The sequence below is a fragment of the Nipponia nippon genome, unplaced genomic scaffold (genome assembly GCF_047370975.1).
Source record: "Nipponia nippon isolate SJK-2023a ecotype South Korea unplaced genomic scaffold, ASM4737097v1 scaffold_4, whole genome shotgun sequence".
NCBI lineage: Eukaryota > Metazoa > Chordata > Aves > Pelecaniformes > Threskiornithidae > Nipponia > Nipponia nippon.
In genome coordinates this window covers 124,808,566-124,836,343 of record NW_028262358.1, presented here as the reverse complement: position 1 = coordinate 124,836,343, position 27,778 = coordinate 124,808,566, and the positions used below count along the sequence as shown (strand labels likewise).

Below are 27,778 nucleotides of genomic sequence, written 5' to 3'. Positions count from 1 at the left end.
TCTTTCCGAAGACTGAAGACTTCCCCCAAAGCCACCTCATGTTCCCATCATTTGTGTCCAGCTGTACGTGCTGTACAGATAGCACATGGGAAGAATTTCATGCGTAATACCAAAATACAGAAGGTTGATCCTGAGATTCAACTAGCCGGGTCTCCTTTTATTTTTGTCATGGTTTTATTGGACTTCCTCGCAGTAACAGCAACAGCACAGGATGATTCTGCACGGAGCCCCTGGTAACACTGTGAGGTACACTGTTGTTTTTTTACTCAAACTTCCAGGTAAATATACAAGTTTTCCTGAACAAAACCTGGATTATATCATCATCCGCCCACGTCTACCCGATTAATGCATGTGAAGAATACGAAGTACTGCAGCTTTACTATTCTTGTATTAGAAATTGGCGAAAATAACTGCAAAACCAGACATAAACCACTGAGAATCATTAAAATCAAAATAATCTGAAAACTGTAATTGGTATATGAGAGAGAAGAGAAACGGTAACGGCTGTAGTAGAGTAACTCTGTAAAATGAAGTGGAAGGCGCTGCTGAATTGAGATTGGGAGACGGTGCAGCTTGATTTGGATTGGATCCTGCTCCAGTAAATGCATATAGGGGACAGCAGGGCTGCAGAGTTTGTAGAGGGCAGACCACGCATCCAGGAAAACCCTCCTGCATTATTTGTGCATGTGAAACAACCTGCTAATTTTTAGAATTAACTATACCAAAAACCAGTGGAGTATACTAGACTGGTAGTGTAGCCTTCCTGGAAATTAAGCGTGAAGGAAAGAAAATAAATAGTTGTCAAGCCAGCAGACAATATGTTTTAAATAGTGCCCTGTGAAATATCCTTCATCCCGAGGCCTGAAGATGCAAATCTCCCCTCCTATCCATCTGTTGACGTGTGTACGTCTGCGCGTGTGTACGTCTGCGCGTGTGTATGTGTTTTTGGGGGTATGTAGATGTAACAGATGGTTTGTAATGTTAGATTAAGACACAGCTGTTACACTGTTAGCATTCAATTTGCGGATAGGTTTTGTTTGCTATTCAGAGTAATTTTTACAGTATTAATCCAACAGATTATGTTCTTACTTCAGTTTGCATCATATTGTTTATGTACATAGTTGTATTGGATCGGTGTCACGCTCTGTTTCTTTCCAAGCCATATGTACCAACCCCCAACTCTTCCATTGTTAAGAGAGGTGTTATTGTATTACCTGAGTATTCCTTTTGATTATCAGTTTGGACAATAAATATTGGGCAAAGTCAAGAAAAGTTTCAATACGTAGCCAAACACATCTGTAAATTCATTTGGCACAACTGGTTTTGGTTTTTTATATAATAGTACACGACAAAGTAACAGTCCTAGTGGATATTGCAAGATCATTCCCTGAAGCATTTAGGTTAGATTCTTGATGGGCTTTCATAGGGGCAAAATGAAGTCATTTAACCTGTGCCCAAGGAGGTGTTGACCCTAATGCAACCAGGAAAGACATGGGAGTTTTTGAATGGTAACTCCTCCTTTGAGAACACTGCCTGATGTTCAAAGCTCAAACAGTAAGTTTATTTATTATGATGACTGAATCTGCCATTGAATTCTCATATATGAAACCAGGTGTTTTGGCTAGTAAGAGAATGGTGTGAGAGAATTTTGACAGTAGACTGGCTGCCAAGGGAGTAGCAAATAGAGCTTCCTGAATTCATTTAGTGAGTTTTTTCTCTTGCAGCCTTCTGCCTGCAAAAGGTTACGCTCCCGGGTTTTAACAGCGTCAACGCCTCTTCCCTGCCATAGCACGAAGTCTTTGTCTTCTGTGTTGTGGAGCTAACGCTATAAAACTCAAACGTTTGCCTTAAACATATCCTTGTAAAGTTTTCTGGGTCTAGTTGGGTCCAGGGCAGTTGAACTCTATTTTAGATGGTTATGAACAGACCAGATGTCCTGAGCAGCACCGCTTCGGGTTCAATGTTAACTACCTGTAAGGTCAGCTTAGCTGACCTGTTCTTTGTCCTCCAGTAACATGTACCTTTTGCACTGGCACCAGTTTGCCCAAACCTATTGTAAGGTCACTAAGGAGCTAAACCAGTAGAAAACTAAGCTTAAAAAAAAGTGAATTGATCAACCTAGGTGGAATTGATCAACCTAGGTGTCTTATACAGGAAAGATATTTAGATGCTAACACTTAAAGGTCTCAGGATTCAGGATCTTATCCTGACTTTTTACACTACTGACAGTCCAAATACAGCACGTCTGGCTTTGAGGTTAGTTTCAGGGACAGTTTAAATCAATCTTAAACCCAAATCAGTGCAAAGGAGGCTGGTGGCAGGGGAGAGGGCAGGGGCCGATAAACTTGTGCCCACTGTGAAGCTGCACCCTGAAGTGCTTTAGATGACAACTGTAATTTGTCCTCATTTCACAGCCACATAGGAGGATGATGATGACGACCGTGCAGTTCACGTTTACTTTTAAGGGAGATGGCATACTGTAGATTCCCTTGGTTAGTCTGTCAGGAAGCACTTTGGCTTGAATGTCAGAATTCAGAAGACAGAAGCCTTCTTCCATCCTCATCCCAGTGGAAAACATGGAGCTTCATGTAGTCTGCATTGGTTTGTAATACTAAGCTCTCTTAGATATTCTGCTACATCAGCTTTGTAAAAACCCACAGTTAGCGAAGTCACACTTGAAATAGTAGAAGTCACCAAGCCTTTGAGAAACAAAAGTAAGTTCTCTTCAATAGGAGTATTCAGTGTTGCTTTCACTGTATTTTAGAAATCCAACTTGTCTAATTTTATTCTGCAGGGTATTAATGTTGTTTATTATGTGGCAGACACTGTCATTCTCTGTGTTGATGGCAGTAAAAATGAAAAAGTGAAGCGAATCTGACTGGTGATTTTGAATCTTGGCTGTGTCCTTGTCTGTATTTTCCCTCACGTTTCCGATTTTTAGAAATTCCCTTTTTTATGAGCTCTGAAGAACTCGATCTGGCTACCGACTCCATTGTGTGCTCTCAAGTTAGTGTCAAGCCTTCTAACAAATCTTCATACCAAATGCTTTTCCCCCTTCACTCAGGAAGATACGTTTTTGAGCAGCGTGCCAACAGCGAATTGTTTATACTCTTCACTCCTGTGAGACTTCAAGGAGACAGACCTCCCCTGAGTTGGCAGAAATAGTCCACGAGTCCCTGACATGCAGATCAGTCTGCGATGGCAGAGTTGAGGGAAAGCAAAGGCTGTTATCGCTAACGCTCCGCTTCTCATAATGGGTATCTTTCTCCTTCCCACAGTGACAACAGCACTGGAGCGTTTTTTCGGCAGGCATCAAAGCAGTGATCACACTCAGTTTGTACTTGGAAGGTTGTCTTTGCAACTGCAGGAGATAGAAATGTGTCATTTAAATGGAAAACATTATTTTGTCAAGACTTACAGCTCCTGCGCAATAGTGCTTGTCCAGGCCAGTGCGCTGTATAGTGTCTTAACTTAATAGTATCTAAAATATGGTCCAGAGGACTATATATTTATTTCTGTGTGATACTTTGGAATTCTCCCAAGCCCATCACAGCAGGCATATGGAGAGGACAGAGGAAGTCCAAGCAGTCTCAGCTGTCTTATAAAAACTAACACTTCTTGCAAATGGAAATTGTTACCAGGACCACCCATCTGCATTCATCGGTTCCTAAAACATAAAGATCACATTTAAGAAAAGTGCAAATTGACAGATGGATGCCATCTTTTCAGTGTCTTCCAAAGGAACTTCAGAATTTAAAATGAAGCAGGAGACCTCTTTAAAGAACAAGAGCAGATGGCTCTGCTTTTTAGTCATATAGACAGAGATTAATGTCATTTGCTTTCTTTTAACTGCTTTCATCTTTATCCTACTTTTTTTTCTGCAGTTGAGAAATTAACCTCAGCTGTCTGTTTACAGACCAGAAAGCTTGGGATGGTTTGCATCATTGCTGCCCTTTCACAAGTAAGGCAGGTAAAATAATTGCTCTTAGGTTTTAAAGTGATTAACAGGGTGATTGTCTGGTTCGACCTATAGCATGAGAAAAATATCATTTAAAACCATACTAATTACTTGATATTTTTATTGTTGGAATGACTTAATAGCTATTTCAATGCGGATATATATTTTTAGTACTAAGGTAAAACAATCTGAAATTTTTTACTTCCCAGTCCCTGACGTAGTACAGTGTCAATCTAATCCTCACTGCAACCATAATTTTTCCAGCTAACATGAAATTATGAGACATGGGATATCGGAAGGCAGTGGGTTATGTGGTTCATAAGGGTTCATACGGATACTGTAAGAATAGCTTTTTTCCATGCTGAAGAGGAAAGCTTAACAGGCGGCCAGAATTGTGACCCCATTTGGCTTTTCATACATGCATCACTGGGCAAAGCTAAAAATAATTACAAAAAAAAAAGTTTACCTAAGTTTCTCCAGACAAGGAAGTTAATGGTGAGGTAAGCTTTGAATGTACATTATGCTAAGTATTCTCCACTAAATTTGTCTTGGCACTGTGCATTAAAAGCAGGCTTGGGCAAATTAGCCTGTTGCCTTTTGAAAACAGAATGAAGTGTCTGTGCAATAAAGCTGCACTGCTATAGACGCATTAAGTTGAGCAGGTGTGGATTGATTCCAGAAGAAGTGGGCTTACTCTTACACGCCTGACTGCGTGTTTCTGGCCCCTTCTGCAACCATTACTTACGTGGCCATGTGGCACTATCTAGCTCAAGGCCAAACTGAGTGGAAAAAAAAGTAGTTTTCTGTTAGATCTGACTATGTTTTTTTGAAGAAGTTAGTGCCCCAGATCTGCAAATCACCAGCTCCGCTGTGCCTGTGTGAGCGCTCCCTGATCTTCTTTAGGAGACACCAGCTAGGTTAAGGCAGGACTCTCAAGTACAGCCTCATTTGAAGTTAGCATCAGCAGTTTAAGTGTTACAGCAGTTGTTCAGCTCAGGAGATTAACTTACAGCAAATATTTTCAGGCTAGGTTTGTGTACCAGCATGACGGTGGACTGTAGGCTCCAGCAGACCTAGCAGCGTTCAGAGGAGCATGCAGGTCAGAGCCATCGGAGAAGAAATTTCCACTGTCTCAAGAAAACCAATTCTGCTTGTAACTGTCTCTAGAGAGCATTCACATGAACTGCTGTCAGAGCTGTGAGAGCAGTTCAATCGGAGAAAGACCTGTAGTTATCAAAAGCAGGAGGCAGTAATGTGTTCGGTCTAACTAGCAGTTGTCTGAAGAGTTAAATCCAGCTTCAGCTTCCGCAGTTCTCCTCGGGAGGTAGCCTGGAAAGCGTTATTGCCCGTGGACTTTGAGATACAATTCAAGATTTTTTTCCTAATGAATAGCAAGCTGAATTCAAACGCAGGGCAACACAGGACAGAGAGCAGATCATGTGGCTGGCCTGAGACAGGATATGCCCTGAGGCAGTTGCTTCCATCAGAGAATTGCAGCAGTACTGGATAGTCATAGCATCACTCTTTTCCCACGAGCCTGAGGGAAGAAAACATCCCTCCTTCCTTCTATGAGTTTATGAGAATGCTTCCTGTTCAGTTCTCTGTTAAAAGAAAGGAATATAGAAACAAACAGAATAGTGAAAGATCACCAAAATAGTTTCGTTTAAATCTTGCAATAATGTCACTTCCCAAATAACAGCCAGCTAAATGGCTACCGCTGTGTAAAATACAAGGTAGAATTTGGTTTATTATCTCTCAGGAATATGAGAAGTCTGAAACTGTAACGCAGTTCCACGGTGTATTTATAGTTATTGCTCTTGCTTTGTAACCAAAAGTGAGAATTTGTTTAAAAAATTATTTGGGGGGGAAATCTACACATACCATTCCGACTCTCCTTTGTCTTTCATCCCCGCCTGAAAAAAAACCCAAAAGAAAACCAAAGGCAAGCAGGAAATTTCTACTCCCTGTTAAAGCATGGCCATTCAAACGTTTTCAGGAGATAGGAGTTGTAGGGAGGGAAGGAGCTGGGGCCACGCTGCTGGGAATCGGGGAATTTCTTAAAGCAACTTTGCTGCCAGCAAAGAAAATTCTGGGGAAGAGGGAAAGAAGAGGTGGGTAAGGTTGTACTGCAAGCTGGACTGCTCTGAGGAAAGCAGTGATAGGTGATTGTGGCACGTTAGTTCATACACAACACCTGCATGGCAAAGCAAAGGAGGGCTGAGAGTGTTCTGACTGAAAAAAAGTCAAGTTCATAATGCTGCTGTTATCGCTGAAGGAATTTGTGTGGTCATAAAGATTGTTCTCAGAGGTAGAAGGACCGGTGGGCGTACAACTGTCGGTATATTATACGGTTATGTGATCTGGCATAGTTTAAATACTTAAGTACCTTCAGGAGCGAAGAAGTGTTTATCATCTCTTTTTAAACATTTATCTCTTCCCTTTCTTGGATTTCCCAGGACTTGGCCTGAATTATTGAAATCAGTTTGGCTTTCACGTCTTCTCTCGTCCTTGTCCTCTTCCTTTTTCCTCTGATTGTTGAGTTGTTCAATAGGCATTCTTCAAAAGCGCGTCCCATTTAAACAGGGAGCCTTTTGTTAGGCACCGAAGTGGAATAGGGCTAAATGTCATAACTTGCCCTGCGTCCTTGGGCAAGAGCATAGAAAAAGTCTCTTAATCTCCCTGGATTTATTTTTAATAGTGACAACATAATCAGTAGGTGGAAGTGACTTTTCATCTTAGGAGCTGCAATGGGGTAAGATAATTTTAGAGATAGGGCGCTCGCAGACTGAGCTGCTTACAGGCACGAATGCTGCTGTTACGGGTTGAAAGCAGGTAAGTCTCTTTCTCTGCATTACGAGGGGTGGTTGTAGGGTTTTTTCTTCTTCTCTTGTCTAGCTTAGCCTCTTCACGATTTTAAAATAAACTGATTTGATATAATTCCTAAGAGAGTTTTTGTCTGCCTGCAGTTGCTATTTTGAGAGACAGAATGGTCTGAGAGAGGCCTGGAGTTGCTGAGAAACAGAACAGCCAGCGCTAGGGGAACAGTCCTGTTAAATTACCCCTACTTCAGTGTATTTCTTCAGTGTTGCTGGGGTTAAGTATAGCTGTACTGTGTTTTGAGGAGTATGCTGAGGCCATGCTCAAAACCAGACTTGTTTTCTGCAGCTCTAAAGAACCCTAAGTGCAGCTAACATGCCCTCTGGGGGACTTTGTCGGGGAAGATTCGGTTACGCTCGTGTTACTTCAGATGTTTCAGCCTCTTCAACCCATCCTCCAGCTGCCGTGCCAGGAGGGAGCGCGTCTCTGCATAGACCCTGTGTCGTGTTTGTCAGGCCCAAGAGAGGGCAGATCTTGTGCCTGATCGTCCAGGCCCGTGTGGATGTCTTGGAAAATAAATGGCATCTTAGATAGCGGGAGAAGCCGGTGTTTAGGCAGCTGCCTCGCATCCTGCGTGTTCGAGCACCCTGTAACTTAGCCCTTGGGCTGCCGAAGGGGACAGCCAGGGAACGCGCCGCTCTTACTGGGAGCGCTCATTCAGGCCCTGGCGCCGTTGCCAAAGAGCACCATCTGCATCCCCATTTTTGGACATTTCCTGTCTCAGTTCCAATATTCCCTCAGACACCGTTGCCCAGTGGCCTTTGGAGCTGGCCGAAAGCCGTTACAACAGCCGCCTGCCCGTAGTAGGATCAACGGGATACAAGGCGATACCGGCACCTTTCTCTTCCCTTGAAGCTGCTTTACTACTTCGCTTTGCAATAACCGTGATCTAGAGCTCCGTTTGTGGTTTTCTTACGTGCACACAACCTCAGATAGTCTGGGATCTTCCTAGATGGTACAGCTTTCTGCAAATTAACCAAAACCTAACAGATCTTTTAATGAAGGTGAAGTAGCAGGAAAAGAGAAATTTCTGAAACCTCTTTTCTTAATGGAAGGCATATCAGAGGAGAGCAGTAGAGCATTTGTCAGGAGAACTTGAAATTTAGGTACAGGTACATGCGAAACTTCAGTGGTAGGAGGCAAGACTTTGGGGGGGAGCAGGCACTAAGCCAGTAGCTCTTTTTCATAAAGATATAACTTCATTTTTCTTATTTTCAAGGTTCTTTGAAAAGAAGGAAAGTTAAACACTTCCCAAAATAAAAGTGGAGTTTTCCTTTTATTTTCCCTTTCCATCTGTGCTGGTTTCAGTTGGGATAGAGTTAATTTTCTTGACAGTAGCTAGTGTGGGGCTACATTTCGGATTTGTGCTGGAAACAGTGTGGATAACACAGGGATGGTTTCGTGATTGCTGAGCAGCGCTTACACAGAGTCAAGGCCTTTGCTGCTTCTCAGCGAGTGGGCTGGGGGTGCACGAGGAGCTGGGAGGGGACACAGCCGGGACAGCTGACCCCAGCTGCCCACAGGGCTGTTCCACACGATATGGCGTCATGCTCAGCATATGGAGCTGGGGGAAGAAGAAGGAAGGGGGGGACGTTCGGAGCGATGGCGGTTGTCTTCCCAAGTAACCGTTTTGTGGGATGGAGCCCTGCTTTCCTGGGGATGGCTGAGCACCCGCCTGCCGATGGGAAGGAGGGAACGAATTCCTTGCTTTGCTTTGCTTGTGTGCGTGGCTTTTGCTTTACCTATTAAACTGCCTCTATCTCAACCCACGAGTTTTCTCACTTTTGCCCTTCCGATTCTCTCCCCCATCCCACCGGGGGCCAGTGAGCGAGCGGCTGGGTGGGGCTTAGTTGCCAGCTGGAGTTAAACCATCAAATAAAGGAAGACTATTTATTATCTTAAGCTTTTCCAGTCATGTCAGGTGTCGTAACTCCCCAGAAGCAATTTCTTGGATCCTTGTTGTCAAACAATAGCTTGAACTGTGTTATAGGCAATAGCTGTTTAAAAATAAAAACATGTGCATCTGAAGTAAATGTCCAGCCAAACAGAAAGTGTTCCTTGGGTAACCATGAGCTTGTAAATGTAAATACTTCCCAACCGTTGCTTCCTTTTTCCTTGTCAGTAGCTCTGAAGGCTTATACTACTCTTCGTGCAAGCTATTGCCAAATTGCATGGCTCTGTTGTCACGTCATTTTCAGAAATGCGTAGCACTGAAGAGAATTTAACCAGCTTGGCAAATAATAATTATGTTTAAAAAAAGTCACTGAAATCACAGCACGGTTGTGTCTTGTATTCCAAAAATTAACCTTTTGCCGAGCAAAGGAGGCGTGTAGGAAGAATCGGAAGAGTAAGGAGGCGATAAGGAAGAACTGAAATGTGAAACTTTTCCTCATCGTTTCTAGTAATTGTCATTTATATTGCCACAGAAGATGACCTATTTTTTGTTGCTGGGTCTGTTCTGTTCTCTAGTTTGGAAAAAGAAAATGTTCAATTGGTTTAAAATACTTCTCAGGAAATTGCTGTTCGAAAATGTAATCTTTCTACAGCCTTGCCTTCAGCTTCATTTATAATAAAATTTAGGCTTTATATAGATAGAGCAGGTTCATCTGTGCTTCTGCTATTGCACCACAAGTTCTGAAGATTAGACTTCTTGCTCTGTAATCCTGCTAGGCTGTGGAGAAGAGGACACTCCGGTATCCAGATAATGGACTTTTTATAAAAATCTATCTAGAACAGAGCTCATGTTAGCATTGCCATTGATCAAGCAACCGTCACCTTTTCCCATCAAGCTATGATTTGAAAGATAAGTCAAGGAAAAGAAGTGGCTTACTAAAATGTCACTGCTGTTTCTCCAGTCTGGAGGTAGCAGAGTAATTCAACATTCACATGCTGTTTTGTTCTATTCTAGAGTTGTAAGTCCTAATGTATTTCGATATTCTGTAGTTCCAGGCCTAAGAGAATGTAGTTGATCTTACATTAATACCTGAAGATACGGTGAGGCTTTGTATAGTGGTGGGTGCCCACAAACTCAGAATAAGATATTGATTGACTCCTGGGGAGTTTTAAAGGCAAACCATAACAAGCAAGAGCAAAATGGACCCCCGCTAGGTAGTAAGAAGATAACATGGATTATCAGTGTGCACCGGTTTTTACTAAGACAGAAATCCCCGTCCTAGTTTTTTTTCCTTCTTTTTCATCTTCAGAAATACTTGAGAACAGCTGTATATTGGCTAATTGTGATAGATTTTTCTCTTGGTGCTTAAAACTGTTATAAGGCAACACTGTAGCACAAGACACCAGTTATTTTTTTCAGGCTTTGATTTCACAGTGCTTTCTGGTGGTTAGTCAAGAAATGACATACTTAATGTGACTTCACTGTGATTACAGCCCTGTTCTGGAAGCTAGAAATTTCTTTGTGTGCGAATTTACATAGCAATGATAGCATGCACATTGGGACTGTTTTCTGTCCACAGATGTACTCTGATGATAGAACTGAGATTTTAACAGATGGGTTCTCTTCAGTTGGACAAGATGCTGTGGGAAGAACGCAATGGAAAATGTCCTGTGTTTGCATTTTGTAGAAAGATATGAAGAACACTGCCCTGCTGAGGAAATTCAAGAATTAGAGAGATTATTTACAAATATTATATCGTGATCTGAAAATAATATTTGAAAGACCACAGTATGCTATCTTTCTATACTGTCAAGGAATCTTGCATTGTCTAACAGTCCTCAGATTGTAATCTCATCAACCAAATGCAAGTTTTTCATATTATCCTGCTAAATAAGCAGCTAGCAATTCACCATGTGTCTGTCAGTCACACAAGCACTAAAAGGAATCAAGTTTATATGACCTTTATTGGAGAGCGTGAAGCTAAGCCTGAATCCTCAGAGGTGCTTAGCTGTCTAATTCCCATTGATTTTAATGCAAATCGAGTACATAAATGTCCCTTGTGAATCTTTGTCATTGTCCCCAGGCTTCTTGATTGCCTGTCTTCCTAAAATACATAAATGCTGTGTTATGATGATCTCTTCCTCCAACAGGCAAAGTTCAGAAAAAGAAGTGCAAAGTTCAGAAAAAGGAGGTCGTGGTTATGGTTGTGAAAGCCCTAACATTTCATGAGACAAATTATAGCGTACTGCTGAAGTGTTCTACAAAATTACTGATTGTAGCTATTGAATTCTCCTTTTTCTTTTCTAGCCGTTTCATCCGATGGTGAATTTGGAATGCTCCAGAGATTTTCGACCGTTTCTGTGTGCCCTCTATGCCCCTGTGTGCATGGAGTACGGCCGTGTCACTCTCCCTTGTCGCAGACTCTGTCAAAGAGCATACAGCGAGTGCTCCAAACTCATGGAGATGTTTGGGGTCTCTTGGCCTGAGGATATGGAGTGCACCAGGTGAGCAAATCTGTTTTTTTTCAGAACCCCAGGATAAAATTTTAGTATGATCTGGGATGTTTTATGATCTGAAACAGACGTTTTAAATGTGTTCGTTACAAGTGCCCTTATTTTCCCTTCCATTTGTGTAACAACCTGTTCCCTGGGGTGGAAACTGAGTTCATATTCCTATCATCTGCCCAAGAGAGAAGTTGAAAATTTCTGTGGGCAATTACTGTAAACTGCACATGCGTATTCTTAAATGAATGAATATACCCGTCTATTTTTCTTCTTCTTTGTCATTAACGCTGACCTAGTTTTTCCTGCTATACCGAGGTTTAATAGGTGATACTGCTATAAATTTCTCTGAGAGCTAGGCAAAGTTACATACGCTGGAGATTAATAGTCTCTTTCTGAAGGGGGAGCTGGCTGGTTTTGATGAGTGTATAAAATCTCAAAGCTCTGTTTTCAGAGCGTCTACTTCTTGTTGAGCTTGTGTGCAAACAGATGTTTTCAGCTTTACATTACACAAATAACTGTACAGAAAAGTATTAAATGATGTTCCAATCTATTTGAAACAGAATATACCTGAAATTGAAAACAGTATCTTTATGCTTTATTTTTTTATAAGTGACTCCAACAGCTAATAAAATACAGGAGCACAAACAGGAAGAAATACTCTCTCTTACAGTTGGATTGGAGAGAATGAAAAATAATTAAAACTTCTTTTAGCAAAAGAATAAGTCAGAGGATGCTTCTAAGTCTTGATAATCTGGATCAAAGATCCCTCTAACTCCGTACTCCAAAGAGATGCCTGGACCCTTTAGGTCCTCCCATAAGGCCCAGGTAGCGAAATTTCAAAACCAGAGCTAAAACTACTAAAACTTTGCTGGTGGTGTGTTAGTGCCGTTGTGCCAGGACATGAGCTGTGGCAGAGGAACAGGCATACTTAGCTTAAGCTGCGCTTGCTGAGGCGATAACATCTAGCGGAGGGAAGAACCCGACAGCTATGCGTGGAATCCCTCCAGTCTCTCCTTCAAAACTTCAGACTGCGTCTCCAGCAGCCCGTAGCCTCCAGTCAGAGCTTTACTTAATTACAGAAATATCTTAATCATAATTTCAATTTATTAATGCTAGTAGCAGTGCTAGGTTGGATTTTTGGTCTAACTAGCTCACCGTCCTGTTTGATAGCAGCTGGTAGAGTTGCTTAGGCAAAGGTTTTAAAATGTTCTATAAAATCACGCTTCTTTGGGCACGTAGTCTCAGTTTACAGTACGCCTAAATTTATAGTCTTCCTGAGATGGATTTTGTGTCCTCACCTTTGTGCTTAAAGCTCCAATGGGCCCCTTGTCCATTTATTTCTCTGGTTTATTTTTAAACATATTTTACAGTTTCAACATCCAGTGCATTCTGAGACAAAGAGTTCTAGAGTTTGTTTAAACATAGTGCAGTATATCGTGGATTACCCGTTATTTGGCTTGTCTTTGGTTTTGCTCCAGGTAGTGTGTCTGAAGTCAGACGTATAAATAAGGTTACTAGTCTTTGCAAAGTATGTGTATATTGCTTGTAAATAATTCTTTTCTTACTTTTCAGATTCCCAGATTGTGATGAGCCATATCCTCGCCTTGTTGACCTCAATTTAGCTGGGGAGCCCACAGAAGAGGCCCCAATGGCAGTACAGAGGGATTATGGTTTTTGGTGTCCTCGGGAGCTGAAAATAGACCCTGATCTGGGTTACTCTTTCCTGAGCGTACGGGACTGTTCCCCTCCTTGCCCAAATATGTACTTCCGGCGTGAAGAGCTCTCCTTTGCTCGCTACTTCATCGGAGTGATCTCCATCGTCTGCCTTTCGGCCACCTTGTTTACTTTTTTAACTTTTCTGATCGATGTCACAAGATTTCGCTATCCAGAAAGACCGATAATATTTTACGCTGTCTGTTACATGATGGTGTCATTAATTTTCTTCATTGGCTTTCTGCTTGAAGACCGAGTAGCATGTAACGCATCTAGCCCTGCCCAGTACAAGGCTTCCACGGTGACACAGGGCTCTCACAACAAAGCTTGCACCATGCTTTTCATGGTGCTCTATTTCTTTACCATGGCTGGCAGTGTTTGGTGGGTCATTCTTACCATCACGTGGTTCTTGGCAGCCGTGCCAAAATGGGGCAGCGAAGCAATCGAGAAGAAAGCATTGCTCTTCCACGCCAGTGCCTGGGGCATTCCAGGAACTCTAACCATCATCCTCTTAGCAATGAATAAAATTGAAGGTGACAATATTAGCGGCGTATGTTTTGTTGGCCTCTATGATGTGGATGCATTAAGATACTTTGTACTTGCACCTCTCTGCCTGTATGTTGTGGTTGGAGTTTCCCTTCTGCTAGCTGGCATTATCTCTCTCAATCGGGTTCGCATTGAAATCCCATTAGAAAAAGAGAACCAGGACAAACTAGTGAAGTTCATGATCCGGATTGGCGTGTTCAGTGTTCTGTACCTCGTGCCACTGTTGGTTGTAATTGGCTGCTATTTCTATGAGCAGGCTTATCGAGGTGTGTGGGAGACGACGTGGATTCAAGAACGCTGCAGAGAATATCACATCCCGTGTCCCTATCAGGTGAGGAAACCAATATGACATATTCAGGAGTGCAGAAAATGGGTAATGAGGGGATATGTTCAGACTTACTTGTCATCCCTAACTGAAAGTGCTGCTCTTTCTACAAGGGAAGGTTCTTGCCATACTCCGATTATTTGGATAATGCATTAGGCCTTCTGGAAGACTAGGTATTATTGGAAAATTGGAGGCTTGCATCAGCTGCTTGGTGGGTTTTTGTGGAGTTTCTGGGCTGTATGGGACCTATACAGGATATAAAGATGCTATTTTAAACCAACTTCAAGAACAGGACTTAATGAGTTTATTTTTGGTCATTAGAGATGTGTTGGAAGTTTTGCTCTGAAGGAATTTTGGCATTCAAACTGAGTTGTCATCAGCCTGATTACTGCTTTTTCTGGTTTTTGTTGTTCATCTGTAACCGTTTTGTTGCCTTGATTAGCCTAGAGGTGCTGTGCTCATTTTAGAGCAGTCTATGCATGTCAGAAACGTCTATAAAAATCTTACTTGAAGTGTCTTCTGAAGAAAAACAGAGCTTACAGCTCATCAGTTTTGTTATTTCAAGGAAGTTATGCTTACCTGCTCAATTTGTTTAACTGAGTTATCACAGGAACAAAAGCCTCTAAGAGCACCAGGTACCAAACTGCCCGCTGTTTACTTCAGTGTTGTGCTGGTGCAGTTGCAAAGAAAGTGTTGTAAGTGTTAATTACTTGAAGCCTACTTTCCTTTTTGAGCCAAAGTGGCAAATTGTTTTTGGAATGATATGGCGTAGATATTTTCTGCAACTTATTTGAACGCAACATTATTTCAAGAAGGCTGTACAGCGAGCATCTATTATAAAGCTGCACACACAGGGGTATTAAAAAAAGTTAGTATTTTGGCTCTAAAGCGGTTAAACACCAGCTGGATCATCAAAGCTCACATTTTAATGCAATAAAATATCACTTAAAGGTTTGGCTTAGTCTATATGGCTTGATAATAATCCTTTTATTACCTTTTAACCCTTTTTATTGTTTTCTCTGTTAGATTTTATTAGGGTGTGACTCTTCCCTCCCATCCAACCTGTGAGCATTTTTATGGCAGGAAATATCTGTCAGTGGGTGTGTTCAGTCCCGTTTGCTTGATTGAGTCGTCACTGCTGCAGGTTTTAATACATTAAACTGACTGATGCTTAAAAGGAGAGAAAAAGAGGGACATGCAGTTCTCTCTCAGTTAATTTCAAATACCCACCACATGCCAATCTAAAATTTCTGTAGGAATCTATAAAATTAAAAGGATATTGCTTTCTCAGAGTGTTGAACAAAAACTGTTTTAAACCTTGAAACTTCTGACGTCTAAAGGCTAAAATCCTGGCTAGTGGAATAACAAAAACATGTAGTAAAATGCTGCTCAAATCTCTACAAAACCGTGAACATAATGGCTCAGCAGGAGTCAAAAGAACAATAATGGTTTCATTCAAATCAAATTGGGTTGAAGGACCCGTAGACCCTAGGGAGTATTAGAAGAGTTTTTCTTCTAACCCATCCAATTTATTTTCTTAAGCTAAACATGCTTCCCTAACTAAACTATCCAGACTTAGAGTTGAAACAGATTTCCAAAGCTGTGGGGAAAAATAATTTTATCCTTAGATCGTGCTAGTAAAATTTATTACTAAATTAGGGGAAAATTTAAAGCTTTGTGGAGAGACCACTCACTTGCAAAATAAGACCATATTTTTTCTAAGCCTTGATGTTATTGAACTTAACTTCAAATATTTGTATATCGGTGGCTGAGGTTAGACTATCCCAAATTGAGAGCTGTAGTTGATTCCACGGTGGACATAAGTTTTATGTGCAAAACTTACACAGGATTGTGGTAGTTGGAACTTGCTGCTTGCATAGGCACACTTTTTCCAACACCAGCAAATCTGAGGTTAAAACTCCATCAGTCCGTTCAACCGTTACATCATCTTTGCCATCAGAGGGTGATGCCACAGTAACTCATTCTGGAAAATGGCTAATGGGGGAGTTGCCGTAGGCAGCTGCTACAGGCGTGCTTCCCTGCCTCCCTCCCGTGCGACTGCTTCGTGCGGGAGAGACCGTGGGGTTAATCATTTGCTGCAGATTCTCCTGGCTGCTGCTAAACCGAAGAGGGCTTCGGCAGCTGGTGTTCAAATGAAAAATGGACATCATGTGTCTTTGACTACCTAAAGGGCTAAATACTCCCCAAATGGAGGAAGCAACAGGATACCTGTATGCTTCGATCTTGATTTCTGGCTACCTGGATGTTTCCTGGGTTGACCTGGCTACGTGTGATTATGGTTATTTGTCAGGGAGGCATCTGTCGCTTTCCTTGTGAAATAAAAACTTTTTTTGCTGCAAAGACAGGAAACCAATATCCCAATATTCCCTCTCTTTGAGGAGTAAGTGCAGGGCAAAAAGGAGCTCATGTTACCTTACCTTGCCCTCACTGTCCTCGGCGCACCAAGTTTCTGGGAGAGACTAGGAAGGAAGGGAAGGGTTTGTAAAAGCTGGCAGCAGCTCCCTTCCCCATGAGCACATCCCGGTCCTCAGTGTTCTGTAGCATCGTGGGCTGCTGCAGTTCAGGCAGTAGCTTTAATCTGCTGTCTGGGCAGCAACAGCAGGTAAAAGAAGAGCGACGAAGCTGGGGCAGGGGCTGGAGCCCAAGGCTGGGGAGGAGCGGCTGGGGGAGCTGGGGGGGCTCAGCCTGGAGAAGAGGAGGCTGAGGGGAGCCCTCATGGCTCTCTGCAACTGCCTGAAAGGAGGCTGGAGCCAGGAGGGGGTCAGTCTCTTCTGCCCAGGAACAAGCGATGGAATGAGAGGGAATGGCCTCAAGCTGCGCCAGGGCAGGTTTGGGTTGGATATTAGGGAAAACTTCTTCATGGAGAGAGTGGTCAGGCCCTGGCACAGGCTGCCCAGGGAAGTGGTGCAGTAACAGTCCCTGGAAGCGTTCAAAAAACATGTGGATGTGGTGCTTAGGGACAGGGTTTAGAGGTGGACCAGGCAGTGCTGGGTTAACGGTTGGACTCGATGATCTCAGAGGTCCTTTCCAACCTTTATGATTCTGTGATTCTGAAACAGGCAGCATTCGTCCCTCTCGTACCATGGCAGTGAGGGCTCAGATGAGCTCTGAGATGAGCTGTCAAAAGTTGAGTGGAGTGAATATTACTTCCTTGAGTCTCCTTTAGTAAGGAAAAAACAGCTACTTCATTGAGGTGAGGTTTATTTACAGTATATACAATGTATCTAATATGATTAAGAAATTCAGTTGCACTTTCCCCACCGTGAGGAAAATGCATTGTTTTTGTGGATGTCAACTTAAACAGGCAACTAAGGGAGTTGTGTTTTGTATCAACCTGGACAAATCCCTTAATATAGTTAAAAATATCAAGGTTGCTATATTAGAGCATCCTTCTTTCAATATGAAGAATGGCAAATTGACTAAGGTGTTACCACAGATAATTATTTTTATTGTTTCTGATGCTAGGACTATTCACAGTAATTGCAGCGATGTAATCCTTCCAGCCAGTATTACTGTTCTGTGAAATATCTGCTCACAGCGGCCTAAAAATATCTTAACCTCCATTTTCACTGAGGTTGGGACATTTTTCTTCTTCTGGAGGGGGGAACAGTGCCTTTGTAATCTACTTTCAGCACAGTAATATTCAAACGAGGAGCTGAATTTTATGTCGGTATCCCACTTTTCACTCATTGCCTTAAAAAATGAATTCATGCTTGCCCTCAAAAAATAGATTAATGTTTTTGTGTGAGGGGAGTTCATGCAGTGGAAAATGAAATTAATTTTCACTAGCTATAGAACCTGGTACCCCTGTCATAAACGTAGCAGTTGAACTGGGCTGTGCGCATTACGTGTTCTTCAGGTCAGACTTTCATCTCATATATAATCTTTTGTATGAGAGTATAGCGCAATTTTACATCAAGGTAAAACGCAGAAATGAAGGGAAAAAATGAGGGAAGCGTGACACAATCCAATCATAAAATAATCACATCTAGTCATCTCTTTTGCTACGGTTGAAAATACGCGCTTTGCTGCTCCTCCTTCTGCCTCTGTTTGTAGCAGCGGTGGTTCTACCAATATCATGTCGTCGTTCCGAGGGCAGAGCCTTGGACCAGGGAGCTGGATTTTTGTAACATTGGGCTCAAGGAGGGACATCTGGGGAAATCAGATTCTGCGTGCTCCTATTGCTGTTCAGTGTGGCTATCATCATCATCATCTCTCTAATAATTTTACCATTCTTAACAACTTCTTGGTACTGGCTTGGCTTTTTAGTCTGCAGTCCTGACCCAATGGTTAGCTTTCAAAGTTCATCTTTTTCCTCTCTTATTTTGCAATTTCTACCTTGTACGTTGGTGGAGCATGTCATGCTATGGGAACTGATTCCGATGAAGTGGTGGACTGGGATAAAATTTTGGCCAGTCGCTTTACAGAAGCACAGAATTGCTCAGGTTGAAGGGACCTCTGGAAATCAGCTAGTCCAACCCCCTTCTCAAGCAGGGTCAGCCCAGGACCAGTCAGGTTTTAAATTCCTGTTGCCATAAAAGCTGTAAGATCCTTTCTGTCGGACATCTAACCTCAGCTATATCTGATGTAAGGTAAAAAGTAGGGTAAAAGGGGAAAAAAAAGTTTGACATGCATTTAGCTGCTGTTACATATTCTTGTCCTCCAGGCACTACGGTGTTTCGTTCTTCACAAAGAGAGTGTCAGAGTTTTGTTCCTCTTGGAAGTTACAAAGGCAATCAACACAGTGACCTGCCCCAATCTATGAAAATATGTCTCAAAACCGGGATGAATTTGGCTACAAAGTGAAATAGATACTCAGCAAAGTCTGTCTTCAAAGCTGGTTGTAATGTACGTTTCTCTTACGAAAAGCAGGAGTTCAAACGGTCAATACAGTGTTTCTAGCCCAGAGAAAAGGAAAGGGCTGCATCAAGCCAGAAACATTCAAAGGTGGAAGAAAGTGGTCCTTGTCATCTTCCCAAGATAAGGAAATGTGTCCGCTTTCTTGGGATGGCAGAATATGGTGTTAAAAGCTTTTACCTCTTTTTTTAGTCCCATAATTGAACTGTGTAAGGTAGTTTAGGCCTGGAAAGGTTTATTGGGCTGAACCACAAAATCAGATCTCCTGCAAAGAAGGTCCTGAGTTCAGATTCATTTCTCTTAAATCCAAACGTAAATAGACTCTCCACAGTTTCCATGAATGCTTCAGGGCTAGGCTAGGCACTGTGCTGATGGGAGAGACATCTGATTTAGATATTAAAGAGAATAAAAAGAAAAATAAACTATTTATTTGCTGCCCTAGTGGGAGTCCTGGAGAAATGATCTAGGCAGTATGAATTATCTTTGCTTGTGTTCTGATATTCATCATTTCCCCGCTTCAGGTAGCTTCACCGGATTAAAAGACCTTAGTGCTAACTTGCTAAGAGGGAAGGTGGTGCTCCCTGCTTATCTTTTCGCTATTATTGAGAGGAATGAAGCAGATGTGGAGAGCACGTTCACTTTCCCGTTGATGGGGAAGACTTGATACCAGGGTGAGTGTAGAACAAATTGCAAACTCTGGGTTTGTATTGGAAACTCTCTTTTCTTTTTCATGAAGAACTTGATTTTGTGCTGGATGCTGAATATCCATCGACTCTTGCTTAGTCGTTGTCGTCATGTACTCCAGGTAGATTCCTAAGCCCAGAATATCCATTGAGTCTTGCTCAGTCGTCGTCATGTACTCCAGGTGGATTCCTAAGCCCAGAACCAGAAGGAAAAACGGCGATGCGTAAATTTAGACACGGAAAGCGTTGAAATGTATCGATCCAGCTATGGAGTCTGTTTACAACCGACTTAACCAAGGAATGGCACTGGGCCTGTGCAGTGTCTGCTTCCCTAGATCATCTCTTTCTTTAGCTTTGGGGCTTGACCTCATAGAAACCAGTGGAATTTCGGAGATAAAATAATGGGCATGTATTAGAATGAAAACAATGTGGAAATCAAGAACAGCTACTGAGAGCAGCATTCCTTTATCTGATTTCGGGTGTCTCCATCTGAGCCAGGCATGCCAGCCTCCTTTTCTAGCTGAAGCAGAGAAATGGGCAATTTTGTAGTGATTCACTGGACATTCGGATGAATCGTACCCTGACTTACTTTATTGTCTGTTTGAAGGGGTCACTTTTGCTCTTATTGGATATATTTATGTTAGGATTTTTGCTGCAAAATTCTGGGTAAGTTTTTTGGGGGGAAGGGGGAGAAGAGGTTGGGGTTTTTTTTTTGCAATCTCTCCCCTTCAATATCAGGATATGCCTCCACACCCTTCAAACACGCTTTTTATATCCTGACCGGTCTTGATTTGAGTAACAGTCATTCCAGAAAGAAAACTTGGTAACATGTTTTTTGCTTATTTTCGAAGAAAGGACATAAATAAGCACCTAAGCCCGCAGTACCTGGAAGGACATAGGCTTGCATCTGGGAATCCCATGGACAGATAATTTTGCTTTGCTAAGCATCATATAAGCACGCTTCAACTGCCGAGGGAGAAGACTTTTTCTGCAAGAACAATAAGGACGACAACTGTTTTTGCAAGTGTCATTTTAACCAGCTGAGTTCTCGAAGCAGTCACTATGCCGATCTCTTGAAATCTTTTCTATTTTCCTTCTGATCGTTGCTTTAAAAAACTAAACCCGCCTTGGTGTTTTTAAAGACTTAACTATTAAGAGCGATGCTGTAAGATGGTGTAATACCAAATGTCATTTCTATCAGCAACAAAAATAGACAGTCAATCCAGACGATTTTTTTCCCTCTCCCCTCTACCTATTTCGCGCCAAGACGAGGCCCCATCTTGCTGTGTAATAATGTCAAATGGGTTTTTACTGAAGATGGGAGTTCTCACCCACTCACTTCTGTTCATTGCTGGTGTCGGATCGAGAAGAGAGGATTAATTGTGGTTGCCTAAGATACCAAAAGCGTAAATGGAAAGAATGTTTTGTTAATCGTACCTCTGGTCTGTCAGTGGCAGTTATATGTATCTAGTACAGGCACAAAGAAAAACAAAGTCCAAGCTTGCTAATATATTTCAGTTAATATTTAAATTGTATCACATTACAGATTATTTTAATGCATTATTTGACAATTAACATTGGAGAAATGGATTTTAATATTAGGATTAATCTGTCACCTGCTGATAATTTTGGCTCAAGATTTAGTCAGTTTTCTTGTTTCCCATTTTCACAAATGTACTTTTTGACCTAATCGCAGCTTATTTTTTTTTACTCTTAAGTTTCAAGGTCGTTTTAGATGTCTCAAAATTAACCCTGTTGCGATAAAAATCTCTTCATTTCAGACTGGTTTGGATCCCTGACAACTATAAATCGCTTTGTTTGTTTTGCATCCTTTTTAAAGGTTGCCTACGGAACAGGGGTAGGGGCAAGGTTTTCAAGTGTGTTTTGTTCCCACTCGGCATGGCTTTGTCCTTCCTTTCCTTGAGGCCTGGTGCCCTGAACAAACACCCGCGGGAACGTCGCTGAGAGCAGAGACCCCGCGTAGCCGGCTTGCGGAACCGTTTCAACACAGGGAAGCTTTGCTTATGAACAGGTGCCAACTGAAAAGTGACTGCGATGGTAAAGTTACGGCAGGCTGAGAGCCAAGAGTATGGGACTGTTTAGTCATCTGCTCTGCTGTTCCTTCACTCGGCTGAATATTCTGTCTTAGAGTGCCTACTTTTAAATAAAATGGGGCAGAAGCAGAAGAGACACTGAGACAAACTGCTGTAAGTTCCAGCTCAGGTTTTGCAGCTATGTCTCTTCATTTCTCCCTCATCCCCCCCCCCCAAAAAAAGAGAACAAAAACAAAGAAAAAAACCTTACTTTATAAATTGTATTTGTATTCAGTTTTTATAGTGCTTTCCCCCAAAAAAATTCTTGATAGACATTTGAATTTACTATAGAAATTCTAAATTTTGTGATGGCACAGTTGACTCGCATGCACTCAAGAAATGCTCTGTAGCAGACTGTCTTTTCCCATGGCTGCGTGATGGGTGAAGTGTAACCCCCGTTGACACAGGCTTTATTTTCACGCACAAGTGCTTTAGAACAATTGCACGCGCGGACCAAAGAGAAGAAAAGATGGGGCTTGCAAACATCTTGCCGAAAACAGTGGCAAGAAGTAACTGTTGAGCCGTAGAGTCTGCGTTTTTGGGGTGCTGATTAAGTTGGGATGGAGTTTCCCCATTTTTATCGGCTGCAGTACATGGCATTTTCCAGTTTTTGCCATTTTCCCCGCTAATCGGGGGTCTTGCCACTATCTTTAAATACAAAATGTCTCAGCTGTTTTACCATCTGTGGTGCAGTGGGTCTTCAGAAGCATGCGGGGGAGTGCACTAAGCTGGATACAGAAAAGAGGCTTTGTTAAGAAATGTCTTAGCACCGTTTGTGTGTGGCACAGGCATAAAGAGAATATATTTAGAGATGTCTATAAATCTAGATTTCTCCTCCCCCCCTCTTTTTCATTAGTTATTGTTTAGAATTCCTCTTAGAAGAGGTAATGGATTTGCTTAAATCTGCCCTAAGGAACTGGTTCTTGTAGAATGTAATTATTCTGTCCTTAAAAAAAAGAAAAAGAGGTTGAGATAAAAACATATTTTCTGTATTGCTGTTTACTCAGAAGAGACCGAGCAAATCTGAATTACGAGTTAGGCTTCTTTCAAAAACAAAAGTAATGTCAGCTCAGAACAACAGCATTAATCACAGTATTACACTGTTTCCTAGCAGTGTTGCAGTTAATTTCTCCTATTTTAGATACTTAGGAAAAAAGAATATATTCAAGGAAAAGAATAACTCAAGTTAATTTCTCAGAATTCTCCTTTTCAGCATTAGCAATATCAGTCCTGTCTCCTCCTTGCACATCCAGGACTTTGATAAATCCTACACGAGATGCAATGTATTCTCTTATCTCACCTTGGCATGTATGCAATTTCCAGTCAATTAACATATTGAGCGAAAGCAATCATTTCATTCACATGACTCATTTCTGGCTGGTTTTTTAATTGGATTGACTGAGCTAGAGACAAAGGGAAATGTTGATTTCTCAACCATTATCTTCAGACAGGTTGATTTGTACTTGCACCCAAGTATGATTCCTCAAGGTCATCATGGTCTTGTTTTTTTTTTTCTTTCTTTTTATTCAGTGTTTTGCTGAGGGTGACTTGCCAAAGGAGGTCAGCTCTTGCTATTTTTGAGTTCTCGGTTTCATTCCATTCTCATTTTAATAAGCATGCTTTATATCTAGAACAGCCTTTAATTCTGATTATTAAGGAAGCTCTCTTTTTCCTCTGACTCTTTTAATTGCTATTAAAATGGCAACAGAAACTAAGTTAGGAGGTCTGATTTCCCTGGTTTTGAAGCACCAGCCACTCTTAACTGTCAGAATTGAATGTTGCAGTACATGCGTTAGGAAATGGGTCACCTAAAAAAAGATCGAACTTTTAATTTTAATAAATCGAAGGAAATTGCCTATAATTTGCATTTAAAAAATCTGAATAGCAATGCCTTCGTTAATGATGATGACTCTTTCACTGGATTTCAGAGCTGCTTTGAGATGTTGGACAGTCATCTCAAAATAGCTGTAGACCAGCTTGCGAAGAGAAGATCTTTAATGGGGTGTTAACTGTAGATCTCTGCCAAAATCTCAGCGAATGCTGAACCTCGACGTTTTTAAGTCCGATATTCCGCATCCGAGTGAATTTCCGTAAGATGGCTTTCGTTGTGCTCTCTGTAGCGCTCCTTGACTATTGAATGACTTGTCCTGTCAGCCCAGAAACACAAGGTACAAATACATTTTGGGGTTACTGCACTTTTGTGCATTTATTCCTAGTGATTCCAGAGTATCACTGTTATTTTCAACAAATTTTTAAAACTTCAGTCCTGGAAGGGTACTTACATTTGAATGTCATTGGTCTCAGGACTGAGCAGCTCTGGCAGTTACACGGTTGGCAATAGATTTTCTTCTGGAAGCTTTTCAGGAAATTGTGATTGCAGTCACCGTATCTGTAACGTGCTGCCTGAACATGAGCCAGCGGTGTGCCCAGGTGGCCAAGAGGGCCAATGGCATCCTGGCCTGTATCAAGAATAGCGTGGCCAGCAGGAGCAGGGAGGTGATGGTGCCCCTGTACTCGCCACTGGTGAGGCCGCCCCTCAAATGCTGTGCTCAGCGCTGGGCCCCTCACCCCAAGGCGGCCATGGAGGGGCTGGAGCGTGGGCAGAGCAGGGCAGCGAGGCTGGGGCAGGGGCTGGAGCCCAAGGCTGGGGAGGAGCGGCTGGGGGAGCTGGGGGGGCTCAGCCTGGAGAAGAGGAGGCTGAGGGGAGCCCTCATCGCTCTCTGCAACGGCCTGAAAGGAGGCTGGAGCCGGGGGGGGTCGGTCTCTTCTCCCCAGGAACAAGCGATGGGACGAGAGGGAACGGCCTCAAGCTGCGCCAGGGCAGGGTTAGGTTGGATATTAGGGAAAACTTCTTCAGCGAAAGGGTGGTCAAGCACTGGCACAGGCTGCCCAGGGAAGTGGTTGAGTCTCCATCCGTAGAGGTATTTAAAGAACGGATAGACGTGGTGCTCGAGGACATGGTTTCGTGGTGGCCTTGGCAGTGCTGGGTTAACGGTTGGACTCAATGATCTTAAGGGTCTTTTCCAACCTTAACGATTCTATGGTTCTATGTAATGCCATGGGGCATAACGTGGGCAACCGGCTCCCGCGGCGAGTGTTTTGAGAGGTTTGCTTAGTGGTGTAACATAAAGCAGTTCAGAATACAGTCTGTAAACACACAAATGTGGAAAGACGTTTACTCTCTCCGCTTAAACAATTTGTTTCTAGACCTGAAATCAGCATTATTAAGTAAAGACTATACTTAAAAATAATAGATACATTCAAATGATGGAATATAATGAAATACATGAACTAAGTTCACCTGTAAGACTGGTGTAGATCTCTCGGACGTGTTCTGTATGTGCCTTGATCTTGGTAAACATCCGCTTAGCTTAGATGTGGCTGGGCTATACAGCATGGAAATGTAACAAATACTTGCACGTTTCAAGTTTGATTTTTCTTTTACATTATTTATTATGTTAAAAGTTATTTTTCAAAGATTCACTTGAACTGAATTTTTAAAATCGAATACTGTAAATGATCATTAACATTATTCCGTTCACACTGTAACTTGGAAAAGACAGCCTTTAGACTAACGAACATAGTATTTCTGTCCTTGGAGAATAAGAAATATTTCATAAACACCATGTTTGCTATAATAGCTCTTTGTTTCTTCTCCTCTGAACTTCTCTACTTTTGCTTTAAGCTCTGGTTTGACTGTTATTTGCATCTTTACAAAATTACACTGATCTGCTTCATCTGACTTCATCTCCAGCAATGTCACAGTGTGGCATTTACTCGTTCCGAACCATTACTGGAACAAATGTCATCTCACGTGCAACTGCTTCTTTCTGTATGGCATTATGTGACTGACTGCATTGGGTCGGATCAAAAGAGACTGTAAGAAGAAAACAAAAATAAATGAAAAGTAATGAAAGGGTGCCAGGAATAAAGTTCTGTTAGAGCTTGTCTTTGGAGGAGGAGAGTGTAAGAGCGTACGTAGCTTTGCCCAAGAAGAGTAAGAAGGGACGTAGCTGCAGTTTTAGAAACCCATAAAGGGCGTTTAAAAAGAGCTGTTAAAGTCCAATGGCAGCGCTGGCAGAACGAAAACGTGGCCGTGAATAAACTTCAATTGGAAATTAGAGAATTCCATGATGAACCGAGGGGGGAGCTCGTGGTTTCAGGAGAAAGCTGGATAACTGCAGAGGCTTGTGTGCCATTGCTGGCTGCAGCAGTGGAAGACTTGACCAAGGACGTCTCTTTTGTTCTCTGTTCTTACTGCCAGCTATCTTCATTCAAGTAGTGGGAGTTTATTAATGGGGATATGTTCCAAGCCTGGGTCGTAGTAAGCTTGCTAAATTTTGTCTTGCCAGAATTTAATAAATTCAAGAAAGAATATCTACTGCCAAAAGAGATATTAACGCTGCAAAGATTTTAGTTCAAGTATATTTTTAGCTGCAGGGCTGACAGAAATCAGATTTTCTGATTCATTAGCGGGTTTTTTTCCTGACTTGGTGTTTAATTCCCAATGAAGTGCTAATATCTGAAGAAAAAAATGCTATTTTTTTCTGAATGGCAACCAGGAGCTTCCAACCTCTCTGGCCATGGGACAAATCTGCCAAATGCAACCTACTGCAGGGAGCCCTCAGTATCCCTAATTTGACAGATTTGCCAGTAATCCAGGTAGGCGCCTCTTTAATCTTGTCTTAGTCTCTGTGAAAGATGGGTGTATCAAGCAGTGTGTTGCGGGTGCCAGTAAAGAAGCGTTTCCTGATGAAACTTCGTTTCAGCTGTGAGTTTATTGACCCGTTTTAGCCCATGCCAGCCGCAATCCCTGTCTGCACAAAGGCAGAATACTACAGAAATGCCATCTGCTGCCACAACGGGGGTAAGGACAACTGCAGGACATCGGTTTTGGTGAGCATTGGGATTTAAGTATGAGAAATCGTAGTAGATCGAGTTTGTTCCGTCCTTTGTGTTAGACACCTTTGGGTGAGTCATGACTTGAAGTAACCCTTTGTCATTTTAATCTGTGCGTTAGTCACAGGTTTAAGGGAAAAAAAAGAGTTTATGGGTCCTTGGACCTATTATGTCAGCCAGCTACAGCTCATGGAAAAGGGGGTATTCGGGAGAGGGGCTGAAATGGTCCAGAGTGAGAAATATGTTCAGGAATTGTGACGTGATTCTTTTATTCCAGTGACAAGAGGAAAGATAAGCTGTGCTGGGGAAAACAACTGTGTGGTGGGTGGGGACTTGGTTGCTTTTTTTCTCCCTGCAGAGAACATCCCTCTTCAGCTTCTACATGTCTGCAGGAAAAGGAAAGAGAGGTCCAAGTCTCTCATGGGTCGTACACTGAAGTAGACTTGCTTTTCCCATGCTTAATGTCCGGCATTGGTGCTAAGAGACTCGTGATACCAATTCCTCGTGGTGGTAAAACAGAAGGCAGGTGCTTGGGCAATCTCTCTAATTACAAACCATGGCTAGCACTTAAAAAATTAGTTGCCGTGATTGAATGCTGTCTTCCGTTTCAAGATAAAGCCACAAACTACCAGACATCCTGATAGCTTCACTGAGATTCAGCCTTCCCTTGGTAAACAGGGTGTTCTCCCAGAAGGAGTCTCCTGAAGCTGCAGAATCAACCTGTCCCAAGATCGGTGCGAGATACCTGGAAGATGATCACTGAAGCTGTAGCCTTCTGCCTTCCCACCCCGTGAACGCAACAGCAGTTAGCGTCACGCTTCTTGATGATTGCTGGTTACTGACACCGTGACTAACTGCAGGGCCCGAAGGGCAAAGGCGTTGGAGGCGAGTTATTACACTCTAGTCATGACTCAGGACCTTTTTAGTTGTCCTCTGGGATCCCTTTTCAAGAAGGAGATAGATGAGGAAAACCCTGCAGCATTACCTTGTCAGAGGCCTCTCTCTGCTGTGTTATTCTTTATTCAAGCAGTTTTTCCAGTAGATGATCAGAGTCCAGCGTGTTCCCCTCGCACAACGCAAACAAGGGATGACTTCTGGTGAAAACCAGTGCACTTCTCTGAACGGAATGGTTTTTTTCCCATATATTTCTTTCCCATAATATGCCAGAGAAACTCAAGAGAAATTCTTCTAAAATATAATTCATTGCATTTTAAATGTTCCATAGAGGCAGTTTTCGTAAGGATGTATTTTTTAGGCACTTACGCAGATTAAATTCTTGGAAAAAAATGTATTGCAGATGAGTTCGGCACAGTGAGATGGATCTGTAGTGCTTGGGCTAACACTTAACTTCTGTGGTGAATAAGTTTCCTCCAGAATAGCCTGTATCCTGTTAAGATGGTAATTTTAT

The 27,778-nt window shown here is 42.2% G+C and overlaps 1 protein-coding gene across 1 annotated transcript in view; it reads left to right on the top strand.

Moving 5' to 3' along the window:
* FZD3 (frizzled class receptor 3) overlaps positions 1–27,778 on the top strand; it is a 62,644-nt gene that overhangs the window by 22,336 nt on the left and 12,530 nt on the right. Inside the window, exons 3-4 of the mRNA XM_087776639.1 lie at positions 11,037–11,233; positions 12,806–13,823. Coding sequence (XP_087632765.1) covers positions 11,037–11,233; positions 12,806–13,823 — 1,215 coding nt within the window. The remainder of the gene's footprint in view (positions 1–11,036; positions 11,234–12,805; positions 13,824–27,778) is intronic.